At 35.3% G+C, this 19,518-nt stretch overlaps 3 protein-coding genes across 4 annotated transcripts; all 3 read left to right on the top strand.

Moving 5' to 3' along the window:
* Positions 1-337: 337 nt before the first annotated feature.
* Positions 338-5,683, top strand: LOC123203768 (protein RCC2 homolog). 2 transcript variants are annotated; one of them, XM_044620237.1, is made up of 16 exons: positions 338-1,186; positions 1,409-1,470; positions 1,573-1,640; positions 2,084-2,205; positions 2,363-2,468; positions 2,584-2,635; positions 2,924-3,041; positions 3,141-3,171; positions 3,274-3,297; positions 3,446-3,570; positions 3,781-3,862; positions 4,259-4,381; positions 4,471-4,524; positions 4,602-4,671; positions 5,089-5,122; positions 5,234-5,683. In XM_044620237.1, exons 1-16 carry the CDS (start codon positions 985-987, stop codon positions 5,524-5,526), a joined length of 1,566 nt encoding a protein of 521 aa, XP_044476172.1. In that variant the 5' UTR covers positions 338-984; the 3' UTR covers positions 5,527-5,683. The 2 variants fall into 2 exon arrangements, with proteins under 2 accessions (XP_044476172.1, XP_044476173.1); XM_044620238.1 differs by lacking the exon at positions 338-1,186 and adding an exon at positions 1,205-1,229.
* Positions 5,684-8,999: 3,316 nt separating this feature from the next.
* LOC123203317 (protein IQ-DOMAIN 32-like) lies at positions 9,000-14,001 on the top strand. Its single transcript, XM_044619642.1, has 6 exons — positions 9,000-9,348; positions 10,472-10,804; positions 10,891-11,073; positions 11,411-11,491; positions 11,609-13,259; positions 13,542-14,001. Exons 1-6 carry the CDS (start codon positions 9,262-9,264, stop codon positions 13,559-13,561), a joined length of 2,355 nt encoding a protein of 784 aa, XP_044475577.1. The 5' UTR covers positions 9,000-9,261; the 3' UTR covers positions 13,562-14,001.
* A 784-nt stretch (positions 14,002-14,785) lies between these two features.
* On the top strand, positions 14,786-18,876 carry LOC123203316 (zinc finger CCCH domain-containing protein 6-like). The gene is made up of 4 exons (XM_044619641.1): positions 14,786-15,206; positions 17,233-17,442; positions 17,524-17,648; positions 17,748-18,876. The coding sequence occupies exons 1-4, from the start codon at positions 15,147-15,149 to the stop codon at positions 18,673-18,675; spliced, it is 1,323 nt and encodes a 440-aa protein (XP_044475576.1). The 5' UTR covers positions 14,786-15,146; the 3' UTR covers positions 18,676-18,876.
* The last annotated feature ends 642 nt before the right edge of the window (positions 18,877-19,518 follow it).

Genomic DNA, 19,518 nt, shown 5'->3' with positions numbered 1-19,518 from the left:
CCAAGCCAACTAACTATTCATGTGAACATATAAAAATATAAACATATTTGAGCTAAGTCGAGCTCCAATAAGGACCAACTCAAACTCGACTCAAATTCATAATGCCCAGCTCCAAGTTGAGTTTGGTTGTCACTGAAGGTTTTTAGTGTGGTGTGAGTAAATTGCCTGGGAGGAAGGGTAGAACAATTTTAATTGGAGGGGTGAATAGTATCAATGGACAGACAAATGAAAAAAATTCAAGTCAAGAGTTTCAATTTAAGTTTGACTCACTCCAGTCTGGATAAACTTAAGTCCCTCACTACATATAAGCAAGAGTAATGACCTATGGCTCATTATCTTTCTTTGGAAAGTAATCAACCTCTTTGAGTTAGGGGGCCTGATTGTATGCATGAAATTGTGATATCTTTCGTTCCCACAACTGATGAAGTCATACTTTGCTGCTCTGCTTCATTATATTTTTTATGAAAATTTGAGAGCCGCAAAAACAGAAAAAAGGGAACACAGAGCAAAAATTTTGTTATTTTATTTGACCTCAAATTTCATCTTGAAGAAAATAAAATCCACCGGACAATAAGTAGAAACCAGAAGAAATGGAAAGAAAAAGGAGAGAAACAAAATGTAATCACTATTGATTCCTAAGTTTGTTCATTCTCTCTCCACAATTTATTTCCTTTATTAATTATTGAAATACCCTATTCTCGGAAACCCAAACGATCCCTTTTTATCCTATTTATTTATACACTTCTTCTTCTTCACAACCATTTCTCTTTCACATTTTTGAATTAGGGTTTCCTTTTCTTAAATCTGTTTCTTCTTCTCTTTCACCTTAAACCCTCCAACTGTTACCTTCTATTTCCCGCCAATTCGCTCTCATCCTAACCGTTGCTTTCTCCTCCGGTTTCAAAATTCCAGCCGTTAGATTTCTACTTCTTGGTTTTGTTTTCCGTCAAAATTTTGACAGTTTTTTGGCGGAGTTGACTTAAAATGTCTGAGGTTGAAGCGGAGAAGAAACTTGAAGAAGGGGAGGAGAAGAAGGTAGTAAAGGGAGGAGAACTCTTATTTTGTGGATCCACGTATTGGGATTTGGTTGGTCGTCGTAAAGGTATTCTTGAAGGCAGCTTGGTCTCCCCGACTCGCCTCCGATCTTTAGTTGGTATTGACATTCAGTTTGTAGCCTCCGGTTGCGGTTAGTTTCACAGCTTATTCTCTGTATATAGATATGTATGTATGTAAGTACATACATGCTTTTTTTTTTTTCAATTGAATAATTAAGTAAACTAATTTTTTTTGTTCAAATGCAAAGCTGAACAATTTTTATGCCTATTTGATTTATGACACTATCTATTAGATAGTTTGTTTACTTGTAATTGAGCTTTAATTTTAGCCTTCTGTGTAAATGGTGTTGTAGCATCGTGTCATTGTGTGGCATTAGATGTTGAAGGGCGTTGCTACACATGGGGACGCAATGAGGCATGGAAATATTGAACTCACCGTTGAATTGATTTCTTATGTATATGCGTTAGTACTCTGTGTTGTTTATTTCTATTTATGAAACTTAGTTTGTGTGTGCAGAAGGGTCAACTGGGTCATGGGGATAAAATTCAGCGTGATAGGCCGACTGTTGTTTCCGAGCTTTCAAAGTAAGTTGCTGCTTGTTAACTTGATTAGTTTTGTCTCTATAGCTTCTATCTAGTACAATTGAGATACCTTCTTATTTCTAGGCCTTTGTTAAGCATGGCCTGGAAAGTGGAATGTTACAATCTTTAAGAAAGCTTTTTTAGTACAATTTGTGCCCACGCTGTTCATAGAATGGAGAAATAATTGATATCTCTGTTGTCTGGCAGTGTAAAATATGAGCTAGTGGCTTCCTCTTAGCTTTATGGCTTTGGGGAAGATAATTTTTATTTATTCAGGATAGCATCAACAAAAATAATTTTCCAATTTTTAGCTTCTTGTATCTCCAAATATGGAAATTTTCTGTTTATTATTAACTTTCAATAAGAATTGTTTTAGTACTTCAAGTTAGTGAAAGTTTGAATATTTTAAGGCTAACATCTGATCCTTATACTTTTTTGTGCTGAAGGTACAAAATTACGAAGGTTGGAGCAGGGAGGAACCATACTGTGGTGGTTACTGAAGATGGGCATACCCTAGCCTTTGGTTGGAATAAACATGGGCAACTCGGTTCAGGTTCAATTAGAAATGGTAAGTTCAGTCTTGTGAAGTTCGTGGTCTACAATGTTTCATCACAAACATAATTTTTAACAAAGGAATTTGTTACCTTCTGTTGCATAATTCGGTTGCACTTCAAAGGATAATGTTAATAGACTTGTAATCTTTATATTGGTTTATTTGTTTGTAGAGATTGAGGCATCTCCTGTTCGCTGTCTTGTGTCTGAAGTTAAAAGTACTGCATGCGGGGCTGACTTTACTGTGTGGTTAACGCCAGTTGAAGGAGCGTCTATATGGTATGGTTTGTAGATTTGTTTTCACCCAGTTTGTTAATTTCTTAGCTGATAACTTTCAGGCTTTCAATGTTTCTGATTACTCACTGATCTGCCCAAAATGTTTGGAGGTTTGTAGGACTGCTGGCCTTCCGCAGTATGGTCAGCTTGGGCATGGAACAGACAATGAGGTATGCTCATAGAAGATTGTTTTTTATTCTCTCAGTGGTTTATATTTGTTCTGTGTTCCAAGACCATATTAATAGTTTGGCTGCCTTATGTTATTGTTATCTATAAGTTGATTTTCCAATTTGTTACTGGACTTCTATATAGTGGAGGGTAAAATTTTAGTGATGGTGTCACTATAATGCTGTGGATGGCCAGTATCAGTGAAAGGGGATATTAAATAACGATTCCAGATTAAACTTGCTAATGGGACGTCATCTTTGTAAGTCTTGATGTAACACATGTTTTTGCAGTACAATATGAAGGATAGCTCTGTGAGGCTTGCTTATGAAGCTCAACCTCGCCCTAGAGTTATAGCGTCGCTTGCTCGAGAGACCATTGTCAAAGTTGCATGTGGAACAAACCACACAGGTTGGCTATTAACACTTGTTCTCACTCTTTCCTCATGTTTCCTTAAAACATATATATATTTGTCTTTGTCTGATTTTCTAAGTTTGTTTTGGAATCCAGTGGCTGTGGATTCAAAGGGCTATGTTTACACGTGAGTACACTCTTGTTTGACTTCATTTGATACACTTTGCTATGTCCTTCTCTGGATATGTGTATTGACAACTGAGTGTACATCTGTGCTGAAATTGTTTAGGTGGGGCTTTGGTGGTTATGGAAGGTTGGTAATTGCTATCTCAAATTAGCTACCTTGATGGATGCATTTTGGGCTAAGGAAACATTCCTGCTATTTGAACAATTGTTTGGATTTGAATGTTTCGTGTGTTGTAGATTTAGGGTTCATATGATTTCTTTTTGCAAACTTGTAGACTTGGGCATAGAGAGCAGAAAGATGAGTGGGTCCCTCGTCGTGTTGACTTCTTTCAAAGGCAAAATGTTTTGCCTCCTGATGCTGTTATTTCAGCTGGTTCTGTGAACTCTTCATGTACGGCAGGTATTGTATCTTACTAATATATTAAATTAACCTACCAAATCCTACTCCCCTACCCATTCCTGTGATCATCATACTTAGTAAACTTCTTGGCATGATTTAAACAAATGTTGATTTCAAAAGGTTTGGAATTTGTTGCTAATATTTTTTGTGCAAGCCCATTGTCTTTAGGAAATTAGCATTTAGTTTTGTTATTGATAAACTTGTTTGCAGGTGGTGGACAGTTGTACATGTGGGGCAAAATAAAGAGCAATGGTGATGACTGGATGTATCCTAAACCTCTCATGGATTTAAGGTTATATTTTCCGGTTATCTACTTATCTTCAATGTACTCTTTGCAGTTTGTGTGTAGCCATAATTCTCACCATCATTCATTTACAATGCTTAACTAGGTGGGAATCCTGGCTCGTGATTTTCTTCTCTTAGATGTTCTTTATTTTTTGGCCAAATGGTGGTTTGTTCTGAATATATTACAAGAATTTCAGTTTAATTTTTTTTTGGTCAATTTGTGTTTGGTTCACACCTTTTAGGAAAGAGTTCTTCTGTTATTTATTGGAGTGAGGTTAAGATGTATTTTTTGCGTCTTCATAATATCCTTGGTTGTCCAGTTGTCTTTTTCTTCTAGTTTGATATTTGGTGCGCATGCTTGGAATTTTTTATTGCACTTAATACTATTTCCTTTTCTCTTCAGTGGTTGGAATTTACGTTGCATGGATTCAGGCAGCATGCACCATTTTGTTGGTGCTGATTCCTCCTGCATTAGTTGGGGCCATGCTCAATATGGGGAGTTGGGATATGGGCCTAATGGACAAAAGTATGTGTTCTTGCCACATTATGGCTTTATGTCCTTGAAGTTTCTCCCTCTGTTCTCTTACTATTCGATTTTGTGTTTATGTTTTTCAGGTCTTCAGCCATGCCAAAAAAGGTAGATTTTCTTGAGGGCATGCATGTTATGGGGTGGGTGTTCAATAGTATATTAACATTTTTAAACACCTCAAATTCCCATTCTGATTTTTTTTTTCCTTTTCTGGTAGCGTTGCTTGTGGTTTCGGCCATTCCTTGATTATAGTTGATAGAACAAATGTTGGTGACCGACTTGATCAGGTAATTCTTCCATAAGTTAATAGAAAACATCTTCTTTAAATATAGGTTTCTTTGTGCATTTGATGAAGTCTCTGGTTTAAAGTGCATGAATACTTGTTAGCTCTATTATGGAGTCTAAGTAGAGAACAATTTTATTTTTCATCAACCGGAAGATGGACAGGAGCAATGGCGTTATAAGACACGTGGTGAATTCTATGATTTAAAGTCTTTTTTTGGGCTTGAAAGGGCCTCATAGTTGTATGTTAAACGCAACCTCTTTTGGGTTTTAAATTTCCTATTGAGTGAACCAAACAAAGCTTTGGATTGATTCTGTTAAATGAGTTATATATGTTCTAAGCTTTTATATGGTAGCTGCTACTTTTTGTAAATTTCGTTACTGATATGCCAGGGGCTGTCTAATTTTTGTGTTTTTTACAGCTTGATATAAATGACGGCAAAGCTTCCAGTGAAGGTAAGCCGGTGTTCACAGATTCTCCGTTTTCATTTGTGGGCAATGCAAAATTTTGATTAAGCCCCACTGGGGTTGGTTGCTTTTACTAATTAGGAATTACCCTTCCTGTAGTAAACGAGGAACCTGAGAATAAATCTCCAGTTTCCACAAAAAGAAGTGCTGCTAAAGCTTCTGATAAGTCTAAGAAGAGGAAAAAATCAAAAAGTTCCTCAGAGTCAGAAGATGAAGAGAACAGTGATGATGATGACAAAGAAGAAGAGGCTAATGGAGAGATGGACCATAAGAAACGGTCTGGTCGGAGGGACTCTGGCAGAGGTCGAGGTAAGGGGACTAATAATGTATCAAAAAATGAAAAAGGTACTCAAGGGAAAACTGGTAAGAGGGGACGGCCTCGTAAGACGTAAGGTACTGTTCCCTCGTCAGAAATTTTGTTATCTCTATGTAGAGATAAAAGTGTACCTGTCTTGCTCTAATTTTTTTCTTTTTTTTCAATTTATATCTTCAAATACTTTTTCGCCATTTTATTATGCGGGGTTATTGAAAACAACATTATTGGACTAACCCTACACTGAAACTTTTTTCTTGTTTGTTTTCACCACCTGTTATTTTTGTTTGAATGACGGTAAACGGCAGCGCAGACACAAGTTTGAAGCATTGTTTAACCTAGGGCTGAACGGAGTATTATTGGACATTTGGACTTGAGCCAGACTTGATTAGATTTTAGGCAGGTTTGAGCTTGAGCTCAATCTTGAGATAAGAACTGATGGTTTGAGCTGAATCTGGTAAATTTTATTCGGATTTTCAGTTTGAAACCGCTAAACCTGCTCCCCAAAATTCAAGCCAATGATGTGGCAAGATTACCAACAAGTTGAGTGGCTCACAAGTTATTTGTTGCTCAACTCATTGTTAAGTTGGGTTCGGTTTGGCTACTGTTGATTTGAGCTTAAATTTGAGCCAAGTGAATATTATACTCAAATTGAGTTTGGGCCTTTTGATAATTAGTTCATTGAACTTGCCAACTTATCACTCAATTCTAGTGTAATGCCAATGGACTTTTGCATCTCTAAGAATTTATATTTACCCCCAAAACTCTTATAGTTACTATGAAAAAAATTATATCTCCCTCATTATTTAAAATTCTCACATATAACTTAACATCAAAATTTTAAAATTAAAAATAATTAATGAATATATAAAATATAAGATTTAATTATAATTTTTATCTCGAGTTTAAATTATAGCAATACTTAGTTCTATTCGGGGTGATTAGAGCCCTAATTTGAGATATAGGGCCAACCCAATGTACAAATCAACCATAATGGCTGCCTCTTACGTTAGCTCCAATGAAGTATGAACAAACCATTTGTATGATGACGCCATGGAAGTTGAAATTACAATATGAATTGAGTGACAATGAGAGTGCATACTGTGATTAAGATAGAGCATTGTAACATATATAGTATCCAAATCACTATTCAAAGGTAACCCATGTGAACGTCACAATTAGAACTTTATAATATATAGTATTAGGTCAACAAACGTTATGATTTTTTTTGTTTTAATTATTTGAAGTATACGGACTTAGATTATATAAGAAACAAGAGTTGAATATTGGTAAATAGATAGAAAATAATTGTTATGAAAAGAACATTTGACCGCATAATAGCCACGTGGGAGGGCCTCCCCACCCGATTACATACTGTTAAAGGGCCAGGGCAGAATGGTGGCAAGTCATATGCCGTTGTACCTAAATGCGAGTTGCTTCATCAAATAATTCTCCACCTTTGAGTAAGAAAAGAAACCGTGACTTCAATAATCAATTGCCTTTGTGATTGTGACTCTTTCGCTTTCTGTGAGCTTTAACCACTATCCAAATTACATGAAAACGTCGTCGTACTACTATAAAAAAATATTCATTTTTATTGAGGTGGGTGTAATGCTCAAGAGGATAAGAAAAAGGTAGATATAAATTCAATCGCATATGAATATCGCTAATTCAAGTTTAATTCGATTGAAAAATATGATAGTTTGAGTTTTAAGAATAAGTCAGATCGATAAGTTCAGATTTAATTCTATAGATAAAAATATAAAGATGATTATTGGATTTAGAGTTAAACAAGTAATAACAAAAAAAATATTTTAAAACTGATATAGGTAATAAATTGTTTTAAGTTTAATCTAGTTTGATCAATCTAATAGATGATTAAACCAATAAATTGTTTAAATAAATATTAAAATAATATTTAATTAAACAAAAATTTTGGGTTAGTTGTATGTAATGCATATTCTTTATTAGTTGGATTTCATTTAAGTCTTTTTTCACTTAAATTTTGAATTGTATAACCAAAAAAATTGACTTGGTGATACGATACCAACCACTTGCAACTGTTTGAAATTTGGTTTGAGTTTTAACAATCGCAATAATTTATAAATTGTTAATATAACCAATTGATTATATTAATTTAACAATTAAATTGTGAGTTATCATGATTTGAACAATTTGATTATGGGCTAAATTGATTCAAATGTTGAAACTAATTTTTCTCTTAATTCGAACCAAATTAATTATCAAATCTTGATCAAATTAGTTTAGTCCACCAATCTAATGCAAACTTTAAAGCATAGATAACCAACGCATAATATTTACGTAACAAATGGTTTAGTAAGCATATAAATATAATCAGTAATATTATATATAAACAATAATATATTATTATATAATTAAATATTATTTTATTTTTTATTTTTAATTATATAATAATATAATATTATTTATATATAAAAATTATACACGTATGTAACAATACACAAATATAATTGCAAATTGCAGTGCAACTAAACTGTTCTTATAGCATGATCTTTTTGTGGGGTAGGAGGCGCCACTCTGACAGATTCATGGCATCCTTATGAAAATTAATCACCCCATAAACAGTACGGTTTTCTGTTACGTGTCACCAATCTCAGAAGCCACGTTTCGTGTCAGGACAGAAGAGCTGTCCATGGATGGTTAGTGGTTTGATACCATTTTGTCATAACATCATTAGCCAGAGGTATACTTGACAACCGCCTCTTGACCTCCGCCGGAAGCAGCTCTGCCCCATTATCGCGGAACTGAGCTAAGTTTAGGTAATCTGAATTTAGTATTCGAAATCAACTTTGAATTTGTTTCATATTAGTAAGCTTGTGATTCAATTTATGTATAATATTAATAAATTTTTAAAAAATAAAAATATTTTGTATTTTGTATTTTGATTTTAAACCTGAGTTTAATCTAATTTATCAATTTCTCGTAAAAAATTTTAGGTTTATAATAAATTTCTCACCGAACAAATCTAAATTGATATTTTTGAAATGGGGCCCTTATTCCACAAATAATCAACGCACACAAGATTCACACAATCATCTTTAAGCCATCAATGAAGCCTTATCCAACTTTAGTCTAATTGGTCTTTTGTCTTGTCCACTCAAGGTATTAATTTTAATTATTGTTTATTATCTGTTAGATTCCAATTAATTATGTTAATTAGATATTATCACATAATTAAAGAATCGGGCTATTTACGCGAGTGGAAAGAACGTAAGTCATCGCGAGTGTCGTGAGCAACGACAGGATAAGACATTTATTTTATGTTATTGTAATTTAAAAAATTTTAAGAAAGGAACCAAACAAGCTGTGTGAGTGGAGAGATCTGACAGCTTTTCCTTGCCCCCAATCTCAACTACGGCTCGGCTCGTGCAGCTTAAATCTGGCTGCTCAACTGAGTTTGAGCCTATTATTGTTGATTGGATGAGCCTGTAAACTCTGTATTATATAAACTCGAACTGAGAGTTTACCATTTTGACAAGATGAAAGATTAAGGTAAACTGGAACTCAATTATATACAAAGCTTGCGCTGAGCGCGAGCCTCAGCTATGGCAACGTGCTTCTAAAGAGTTGGATTCCAACTCAAGGGTGAACTACATTTAAGGAGAGCGTTGAGGCCCGCGATATCTTTGTTACAATTTCCAATACAACACAACAACATAAGGTGTCCTGTCTGAGATTTAGAGAGAGAAATAGAGTGACTGAGAGTGAGAGAGCAAGGTCTGTGTGACTGTTGGAGAAAAAAACGATAAGAAGAAGGAAAAAAGGAAAGGAAATGGGAAGATCCACATCCTCTTCTTGTTTGAAAATTATCGCCTGCGGTAGCGACTCAGCTGATAGAGATGATCCTGATTCCTCTGAGGTATCTAATTGGTTTACTGATTTACCACTATTGATTTTTCACTTGCCATTCATTTAAATTTTTTCATTTTTCTTGGTTCTGTTTCTTGTCTGCGTCGTTTCGATTTGCATTTGATGGTTTATTCAGTCTAGACGACTTTCGAGCTGTCTGCTTAAAATTCAAGTCTTTAATGCCAAGATCTGACTAATTTAGAGTGTTTATGGTATGCGATCAAGTAAAGCTCAGCTAAATGAATTACTCTCGACGACTTCTACCGGAGTGGAAATTGTAGTTGTAAGCTCATTTAATCCAGATTATTGACTTATTTCAGCCATAATTTAAAAGGAGTATGATTAAATTCTTTTGAATTTTTGGATTTAATAAACATCTCAACAGAAGTAATCAGCTTATTTAGATCATTTGTGGAACAGCTACAATTGGATTATAATTATTCAGAATCCAATAATTATAAGCTCACCAAACAGGCAAGAATTAATTATCACATAATCAGTTATTCCTCTGATTATAATCCATAATCATAATGCACTGAATATGTTTATTGTGTACTTGGATTTACTGGTGGCCAGCCAGACTGTAAGCTTGATGAATTGATATGCATACGTAGACTTATTGTTATTTTTGTTGACTGAAAAAAGTATAATTGGATAATTGTGTAGTGGGGTATTGGTTTTCTGTTGGTTTTGTACTATACTCCACCAATGTGTCTTTTTGCATATACAGTATATCCACTACCAAAGTTATTGTAAAAGTGATCGCATGATTGAGATTCTTAGAGCACTGAAGCACATCCTTATTTTCATGGTTTGCTTAATGGAAAAATGCAAAATCAAATGTAGCATTTATCAGGAAATATTGGGTTGAATAGATTTACTTATGAACTGTTCAGGTGCCGCCGTTCTCATTTAGCTAATTGTTATTCTCTTGTTCTCCTTGGGTGATCTCGATATGTGATTATGTTCAATGTGATATGCCCTTTTGTTTTACATGCAAGGCATTGGGAAGTTGTCTTTTGGACAATGGGCCTAACATTGGGAGGAGAACGGTCTTGGGGAAAGAGAGTGGTTATATTTCAATTTCATTTGCTTCCTTGACAGAGTCAATTAATATTTGAATATCTTTACAGAGCAAAGGTGCAAATGACAAACGCCGGTGGAGTTTTCGAAAGAGATCTGCTCGGCATCGAGTGTTAAGCAACACTGTAATATCAGAAGCCCCATTATCTGCCAAAAAGGAGAGCCCAGAATCTGCTGATGTCAACTACCAACAACCCAATAACTCCAGTGTTACAGAGAAAATCTCTATGATACAATGCATTGAAGAGAAACCTCAGCTGTCAACTCCGGCGGAATTGAAAGTATCTGAGACTATTGTTGTCACAGATACAGAGAGCAAACATGATTCCATCCCTGATGAATCTGTCGTTATTGTCATCCAGGCTGCTGTCCGAGGGTTCTTGGTGTGCCCTTTTTTCTGAATCATATGATTGATGAATTTATGTTAATTATTGTATTTAGCTTATCTTTTTTTCAAAATTTTTTCTAGGCTAAAAGAGAATTCCTAAAGGTTAAGAATGTGGTTAAGTTGCAAGCTGCTGTACGTGGGCACTTAGTTCGCAGGCATGCTGTGGGAACCCTGCGTTGTGTTCAAGCCATTATTAAGATGCAAGCTCTTGTTCGTGCTCGTCGTACCCGTCTTTCTCTAAATAGTTCAAGTACAGAGAAGAAGGTAACATGCAGTTCAAAAAACTTTGGTGATGCAACTGGGTTGTGTGAATCTGTCCAAATTAGATGCTTTATGAGGAAGCAAAATTTTTCTATGCAATGCTGGTTGAATTTGGTCAAACAATTGGCTTTTTCCTGTAGCTTGATGAGTAGTCTATGTTTTTAATTCAAATTCATCTTTAAACTTGACTTCTAGTGTATAGTTTTGGGAAAAAAATAAATAAATAACAGTATCATCTAATCCTTTAAATGAAGGAATCTTTACATGTCTTTTGCAGAAACTGTGGTTATTGTTAGTTCATCCTCATATGACTTTTTCTTATCATTCTTTTTTGTTTTAGGAGAAGGAAGAGTCAGTATCTAAACCAAATGAGACTTACATTTCCATTGAGAAACTACTTAGAAATAGTTTTGCTCGGCAGGTATGTAAATCATTATATATATTCCATAGTTTTGCAGATGTCTTGTAGGCTCTCTATGTTGCAAATTATTCCAGCCATGCTGATGTTCTCTTGCTCCACTCGTCCCTCTGATTAAAGCTAATGGAATCAACACCAAAGACCAAGACCATCAACATTAAATGTGATCCCGCAAAATCCGATTCTGCTTGGAACTGGTTGGAGATATGGATGTCTGCTTCAGCTAGGAAACAGTCACCAACAACAGAGTCAACAGTTGCGCAACATGAAAAAGAAAATACTGAGAAATTTGCCTTGCCTATAGAAACTATTCATTCTGAAATTTCACGTGATTCAGTGGATGTGGACTCAAAGTCAAGTGCTAGGGAAGCTGTTATGCCATCTGAAAGTGAAGAAAATCTGATGGCTCCGGATGCAGACAAGTTTGCTTTTCAGCCATGCCAGCCAGGTTCTTCTATGTTGAGAGATGATTTGGAGCTCTACCAGCCTGAGAAAACAAGCGAATTTGCTGTGACTGAGATCCCAATAGAGATGAGTTCTCATCATAATCAAGTAAATCAATCAGAGGAAGCTTCTCAAAAGGAACTAAACTCTCTTTCTAGTAAGCCTGAAATTGAAAGTGAACAACCCAAACGTTCAATGAAAAGGTTTGCCACTGACAATCTTGAGACAGAGGGGAAGAAATTTGTGTTTGGATCGAGAAAGTCAAGTAATCCGTCATTCATTGCTACACAATCAAAATTTGAGGGGCTTAGTTTATCAGCGAATTCAGGAAGATCAGTCAGTTCGGTGCACCAGGACATTTCAGCTGATTCAAATGTGGACATAATTTCGTCTGGAGCAGATACTTTAACCAGGACAAAGGATCTTGACGTAACAGAAAATTCAGTTTCAAGGTTTCATGGTGGCTCTGAATGTGGCACTGAACTTTCTGTTACTTCCACTCTTGATTCTCCTGATATATCTGAAGTTGAAACCAGAGAACATGAGAATGAAGCTAAAGTTATGGAGAAGGAAATTTCTGGTCCAACCAACTCAGATAATTTGTATGTCAAAGGTGCAACTACCATCCCAGTGTCTGATGAGTCCCACTCAATTGTGGAGCAGCCTGAGAAGATTGATGAGGTCCAAGTTGAATCTGTTACTTCAGCTGCAGTTGTGGACTCTTCACCTGTTGAGCACAAGCCAGAAGGTAATTCAACTGATGTTGACAATGTACCAGACTCTGAACCAGGGCTTCAACCACACAGGCCATCCCCAGAAGCCTCTCCCAGAAGCCATATGACTGTTCCAGAGCCCCAAGGAACACCTTCAAGCCAGGTATCAGTGAAAACTAAAAACAACAGAACAGAAAAAAGTGGTTCCAACAGAAAGCGTAAGCCCCTGTCTGCAAGTAAGGGATCTCCATCAAATCCAAATCATGATTCAGGTGTTAGAAGTAGTACAGAACAATTGCCAAAAGGTGATAAAAACGGGAAGAGACGCAATTCCTTTGGTTCTACAAAAACTGATAACATTGAACAAGAACCAGGAGATAGTAGCAGTAGCAGTTCTCTCCCCCATTTCATGCAAGCCACAGAATCTGCAAAAGCCAAGCTTCAAGCAATTAAGTCACCCGGATCAAGTCCAGATGTCCAAGAAAGAGATACCTACATCAAGAAGCGGCATTCCTTGCCTGGTGCAAATGGAAGACAAGGTTCTCCACATATCCAGCGGTCATCTTCCCAGGCGCAGCAGGGTACTAAGGGAAATGGTACCCATCCTCTTCATGGTATTTTCTTCACTTTTTTCTCTTTTTGCTCAAATGATGGTAATGTTGATATATTTGCCCTAGTATTCACATGGTAGGCACTATACATGTAAAATCTGTGTCTTCAGGAATGACCTCCCAAATGTTCTCTGCCTGAGTATTGCCAAGAATGTTGTCCTTCTCAGCTCATCTACATATTAAAGCAACCAATATCACAATATATTATTATTTTTATTATTTTTACAGAGGGTTTTTGACATTACTGACTTAGATACTTGGTTGCATGGATCTTGCTTGTTTCAGAAAGAAAATGGCAAAGGTGATGAGATGGACAAAGTGACGAGAAGCATAATGGAAGTGCTGTTAATAACCAGTTCGGATTAGAAACTTCGATTGGATTGGATTGGATTGTTGGTCTACTTGACTGGTCGCACTATATAGATATCTACACTTGAGTTCTTTTGCATTTGAAAGCGCATTAGCTGATCTATGCATGTGGGATTATGGCAGGAAAGGACACAGTAAAGGTAAAGAAGTCAGGATCCCATGTATATTATTATAAGTACCAATCATATATATATATTTTCATACTTTCGGGCCAGAGGAATGGTTGTGTGCTGTTCAACTGGTGATTATATACGCTTGTTACAGATGTTTTGGGATGTGTATCTGAGAGTTTGATACATTGACTATCTAGTGGAAAGCTTCTGCTGTTGTTTTCCCACTTGTTTTAATAATAAATTGATGAGTTTTCATCCTCCCATGATTTTTGTTTCATCTGTTGATTATGCGTGACTGAAGCTGGCCTAGGCATCTGGATTATAGACGGCCTGGCAGGTATAACATCAGCCTGGATTCAATTTAAATTGGTTCATTCGTACCCATCTCTACTTCTTAATTACCTAAGCCGGGTAAGCAGATTTTAAAATGGGAAAAGAAGCCAAAACTATAAAAATTAAAAATTAAAGCCGAAGCCGCTAGTTTGGTCAACTGGTTTTTTTGGTTCAATTTCATCGATTTCAATTAAGCTTATTCCTTTATCGGTTTTTTAGCAGGTCCCATTGATGCACTACAATACATGTATATGTATTATATCTTTTGTGTATATAATATAAAATACCCAATTATAATAATTGAATAAGATATTATATTATATATTAAAAAAATAATTTTTTATATTTTATATCATATTATATTATTAGATATATTTTTTTAAAAATTGAGTAATAAAAAATTTTAATTATCTTATCATAATATTAAAAAATATTAAAATACCTTTTAAGATTTAAAATTTCCTGTTTACCTCCTATTGCATTATCATATGTTTAAAAAATCTATTTCCATTATATATATATATATATATATATATATATATATATATATATATATATATATATATATATATTTATTATGCCTTATCAATTTAGTATACATTTTATAATACATATAATTTTTAATTTAAATTGTATTAATACAATATATATTATCATATAATAGTAATTTTTAATATTCTTTATAAGGTAGAAATAACCATGTGCTAAATTATATTAAAAAAAAAAACACAGTATCACTGATTGAAACGGCAGAGCTGGGAATACGGAGGATCTAGGGTTTATGGGATCTCTCCGTTTCTAGTTATTGCTCAATAAAAGTTACATAGAAATCGTGGCCTCTCCCGCTCCGTTTCGATCATGTAAAAATTGATATGGTTATTAGGGTTTTTGAAATTGGGTAAGAGATTTTTAAAATACGGTAGTCATAAGAAGCGTGTAGTTGGGGTTTCGAATCTGAAAGAAACCTAAAAAGAGAAATTTCTGCATTGAAAGGAAAAAAAAGCAGTACTTGTACTATAAGACATACACAGAGAATCGAAGCTGGAAAAGAAGTTATTTTGAGAATATTGTAAATATGCTAGGGTTGCACAAATCGAAAAGGATTTCTTGGGCATCTGATGTAAATCTTTGTCAGGTAATCGAGACTATCAATTTTGACGAATTTGATGTAACGTATGTGTTAGGATTAAGGTGATAAAGAAAAAAAAAAAAAACCAAAGCAGTCCTTGTGAAAACTTATTTTATGATGTTTATAGGATATTTTTGCTATAATGCTTTGTGGCGCGTGGTTTTTCTGTATCTAAAACTTTTCTGGGTTCATGCATTAATAGGATTTATGCAATTATGGTGTTTCCTGAATTGAATCAGATGAGTAGATTCTTTAAGATAAGTTTGCTAGGATAGAAGATTTATAAGTTGTTTTACATTGCGAATTGGCTGGAAATGCAGTTTGCATAGAAGCAGCGTTATCACCACAATTTTTTTATTTCTAAAACTAGTTTTTTAACAAGGTTGTATTGAAACTATGTATTTATGGCACCTGAAGTTGTCAAATCATGTGTTGGTGTGGTTCTTTTGAGTTTTAATTATGTTATTTGCTAAACCGCTTTTAGTGTAAACCTAAGCTGATTCACTAACTCCGTAGAGCTGGAAGTTCATATCCTTGTTGGGTTTGAACTTATTGCATTCTCTGAATTTCAAGCTAAGTTTGACACGCTATGTAATTGATTTAATGTCACTAATAAGTTTTGATTAATTAACAACCTTGTTTTAACTGAACTTGAGGGAGAGTTTTTAACTATGAAAGCACACCGAACCCATTGGCAGCTTTGGCTCTGTTGTGAATTAGCAGGTTGCCAAATAGCAGGAATGTGGAATTATTATGATTACGTGAAATACAAGATTTTGTGAAGTAATGTGAAATTGTTTCAAACATCAGAAATTTGTTAGCAAAAATTAATTAAAATATGAGATGAGTTTTCATGTACATTTTCATCTCTAAGTGGTGAGGTAATATTTTTAATAAATAGGTCTACTTTGTTATAGATGTATAATGGTATGAATATATAAAAAGAAGATATTATCAGTTAATCTGGGATGAAAGTATGAGAAGAAGATAATATCAGTTTATCTGTGAATAAATGCAGAATTGTATTAGAAGCTAATTATCATACACTTTTAAATGCATTCTAGTTGAAACAGTGATGAGAGAGGTGAACTGAAACTTGGTTCAGGCACTTGAGTTGATACTTGAATAAAATTATCACTGTGAACGAGGATGGTTAATCTAAATAAAATAAATAAGTTTGATAGTATTGATGAAAAGAAAAAAAAAAAAGATAGTACATTTTAAAGTGGTGAGAAATATTTGATGGCGTGTAATTTGCCAATGTGTATAGGAGAATTTATTGGAGTGCTAGGCAGATTATAGTTTTTGATCTTTTACCGGCATATCATTCCTGCAAGCTGAAAAACTTGGTTCATGAGGTGGTTACTTACTATAACAATGGATATAAGGTCTGTGCTAGAACTTGCCAAATTTTGTTCTAAGCTTTGGTTAGTGTAACCAAATGTTCTTTTTCAAGTATTTGACATCATTAATGCTAGAGAATTGTTGCTCCCTTGATTGAATCTCTTTTGGAGGAAGTGTAGCACTTTTAAGTACCTCACACAAATTGTTTGTCTTTTATGAGTGATTTCTGTTGCTGGTATTATCTGTGATGAAATGCCAGAAAGTAGCATACCTTCCATAGGTCAAGATTGAATTTGCTGTACATATGCATGAACTTTTATGTGGAAGATAGAAGAATTAGAAACCACAGATTAGTTCATCGGTCGTGCTTGCTACTTACTAGTAATGTTGTGTCATGGTAATGCTTTAGAATAAGATGGTACAACATATCAAGTCTTTATTTACTGTTTTCATCTAAAATTGCTTCTATGCTTATGGATTTACATTTTATGAACAATAAGTTTTTTGTCACATATCAGAGTATAACATAGAAATGGATGTTTGAAATTTCTGTATTGATTTACCTCTGCATCATTATTTTCCACTCAATGTTTCTTTATTATCGATGCTTTACAGAGCTTTAAATTGATTGGGCATCAGACGTTTATGATTCTGTTAAAAGGGTAAACTAATTCTTCTGTGTATATAGGTGAGGCTTTTTTTGTCTGAGGAGTCTCCTTCACAAGTTGGGTTAGGTGCCCAAGACCACCTGCAAGCAAAGTCTTCATGGCCAACACATTTGAATGGAGCGATCAACAACGAGTTTCTTCCTCCTGGCTTTGAGGGAGCTCATCCTCCAAACCAGTTACAAATTAAATTGTCTGAAATTCCTCTAATCAAATGGGGATGTCCTCAAAGGGTAAATCATAGTTTCAGTTTGTAATTTAACCACTAATTATTCCCTGTAATGTTTCTAAGCTGAACTTCACTGTTATTACAGTTTTGTTTGGACCTAAATTGGCAAGTGGTAGCTGGGGATGAGAGCGACGAGGTGAAGATTCAAAATCAAAGAGAGATGAGAGTTCTTGAAGCAGTTTATCCTCGCCCATCTGCCATTCCTCCAAAGTTTGTTACTTTGTTACTCTGCTAGTTCTTTGAAGCATTCATTTCATTTTGGGTTTTACTTTCCCTTGACTGAAATGTTTCCTTTTCCTCTCATAACAGCCCCTCTTTCTCAGTGGACATAGAATGTGCGCCTTACAATGATAAGCAAACTCCTCTGATACCCATTACTCCCATTGAAGATGAAGAAGCTGCAGCAGACACACCTTCTGGTTTGGTGGCACCGTTTAATGTTTTGATGAGCTCACAGCCCCTACTTTTGCCTCCCGGAATTCCAGCTCCTCCTCAAGGTAACATAATTGGCACATCAAGCACTGCAGTCAATGAGAAACTGGCGGCATCTGGAATGCCATTTGGCATTGACCCTGAAGTAGTTGCTGCTGCATCATCTGCCTTGAATGAAATGACAAAGAGCAATGAGCATGGCAATTTGATTGACCATGACTTGCTCATTAAAATCCTCAGCAACCCCAAATTGATTGAGAATTTGGTGACTGACCATGGTGCATCTTCCAAAATGCAGAACATTCCCAAGCCAACTTTGCCTTTGGCATCATTATCTGATCATCCTCCCCTTCCACCTGTTTTGGTAATTGATCGACCTTCTTTTCGTGTGAATACGATGGAAAGCAGTTCACCTTCAATGGCGACTACATCAAATGGAGCATTTTATACTCAACCAAATGGGGTTGGAGTGGGGCATCCGCCTAATGCATGGGCTAAACCACTGCCTGGGGTTATTCCATCTTCATCTTCGGCTTGCTGTGGGGTTTCTCAAACAAAAGACATGAACTATTATAAGAACTTAATACAGCAACATGGAGGGGAAAGAAAGGAAATTCCTCAGAATCATCAGTTTGGTAAGCCCAAAATAATGAAACCTTGTATTTATTTTAACAGTTCAAGAGGGTGCCGTCATGGGGCCAATTGTGCATACCAGCACGATGCATCATCGCAGCAACGGGGCAGTAGCATGCCCGAGATGCAAAATGCCAAGAGAATGAAAATGGATAAGGAAATTAGCAGTTAAAAAAAGAAAAAGAAAAAAAATCACTTTTGGGTTCTGGCCTTATCTTGTTGCACATAGTATATTTTCTTTTCAGTACGCTATTTTTTGTGGCATTTATAATCAGGATTTGAGTTGCCGAATGAGGATCTTGTATTGGACGGTCTCAACTGAGGAATTTTCTTCATTGTTATGACCAAGTATCTCCATCATAAGTTTATTTCCCCTCTTGAGTGTTTATTCTTTTATTGTTATGAGTTGTGTTTCTTACGTGGAGTTTTGAGTATTTAATAGAATATTTTGGTGATGTGTTATATGTAATTATAAAGAAGTTGGCTTCTCCAAACCTGGGGAGGGACGATCTCGGGTTGTGGGCCATGTTTTTAGGCAGCCTGTCAAGGCTTACATTTTTGCGAGTCTTGATATAACATTATAAACCAAGCTAATTTAGGCATAGCCTGGCCTGACACGGGCCGGTGCCGGCTCTAAGCCAAACTCTCAGATTATTCCTTGTAAAAATCTGCGTTGTCTCTATAAGCTATTTAAATAGATCTGATCATGGTTCATGAATCGATGATTTCGGTTTGGAATCATCGGTTCACGGTTTGAAAAAATAAAAATTCTGAATCAGAACCGTTACAGGACGGTTCGTAATCAGTTTGGAACCGACGGTTTTGATTCATGATCTCGATTTGAAATCGACATTAAACCATCGGTTCTAATTTATGATCCCGATTTATTTTTTAATTAATAATTATAATAATTAAGAATAAAAAATTAAAAAAACACTTAGATTTAATTTTTCAATTAAATTTTTTACGTATTCATTTGAGATTTAGAAGAATCAAAGTCTATGTAATTCTATTT

This window comes from Mangifera indica, chromosome 19 (genome assembly GCF_011075055.1).
Source record: "Mangifera indica cultivar Alphonso chromosome 19, CATAS_Mindica_2.1, whole genome shotgun sequence".
NCBI classification, from domain to species: Eukaryota; Viridiplantae; Streptophyta; class Magnoliopsida; order Sapindales; family Anacardiaceae; genus Mangifera; species Mangifera indica.
This window is presented reverse-complemented; position numbering and strand designations above follow the sequence as displayed.

Coding starts and splice junctions, on each gene's coding strand:
- LOC123203768 (XM_044620237.1), top strand. CDS start 985: ATGTCTGAGGTTGAAGCGGAGAAGAAACTTGAAGAAGGGGAGGAGAAG. Junction 1,641..2,083: donor GTTGTTTCCGAGCTTTCAAA/GTAAGTTGCTGC, acceptor TTTGTGCTGAAG/GTACAAAATTACGAAGGTTG. Junction 3,042..3,140: donor ATGTGGAACAAACCACACAG/GTTGGCTATTAA, acceptor TTTGGAATCCAG/TGGCTGTGGATTCAAAGGGC.
- LOC123203317 (XM_044619642.1), top strand. CDS start 9,262: ATGGGAAGATCCACATCCTCTTCTTGTTTGAAAATTATCGCCTGCGGT. Junction 9,349..10,471: donor ATGATCCTGATTCCTCTGAG/GTATCTAATTGG, acceptor ATATCTTTACAG/AGCAAAGGTGCAAATGACAA. Junction 11,492..11,608: donor GAAATAGTTTTGCTCGGCAG/GTATGTAAATCA, acceptor CTCTGATTAAAG/CTAATGGAATCAACACCAAA.
- LOC123203316 (XM_044619641.1), top strand. CDS start 15,147: ATGCTAGGGTTGCACAAATCGAAAAGGATTTCTTGGGCATCTGATGTA. Junction 15,207..17,232: donor CTGATGTAAATCTTTGTCAG/GTAATCGAGACT, acceptor CTGTGTATATAG/GTGAGGCTTTTTTTGTCTGA. Junction 17,649..17,747: donor CCATCTGCCATTCCTCCAAA/GTTTGTTACTTT, acceptor CTCTCATAACAG/CCCCTCTTTCTCAGTGGACA.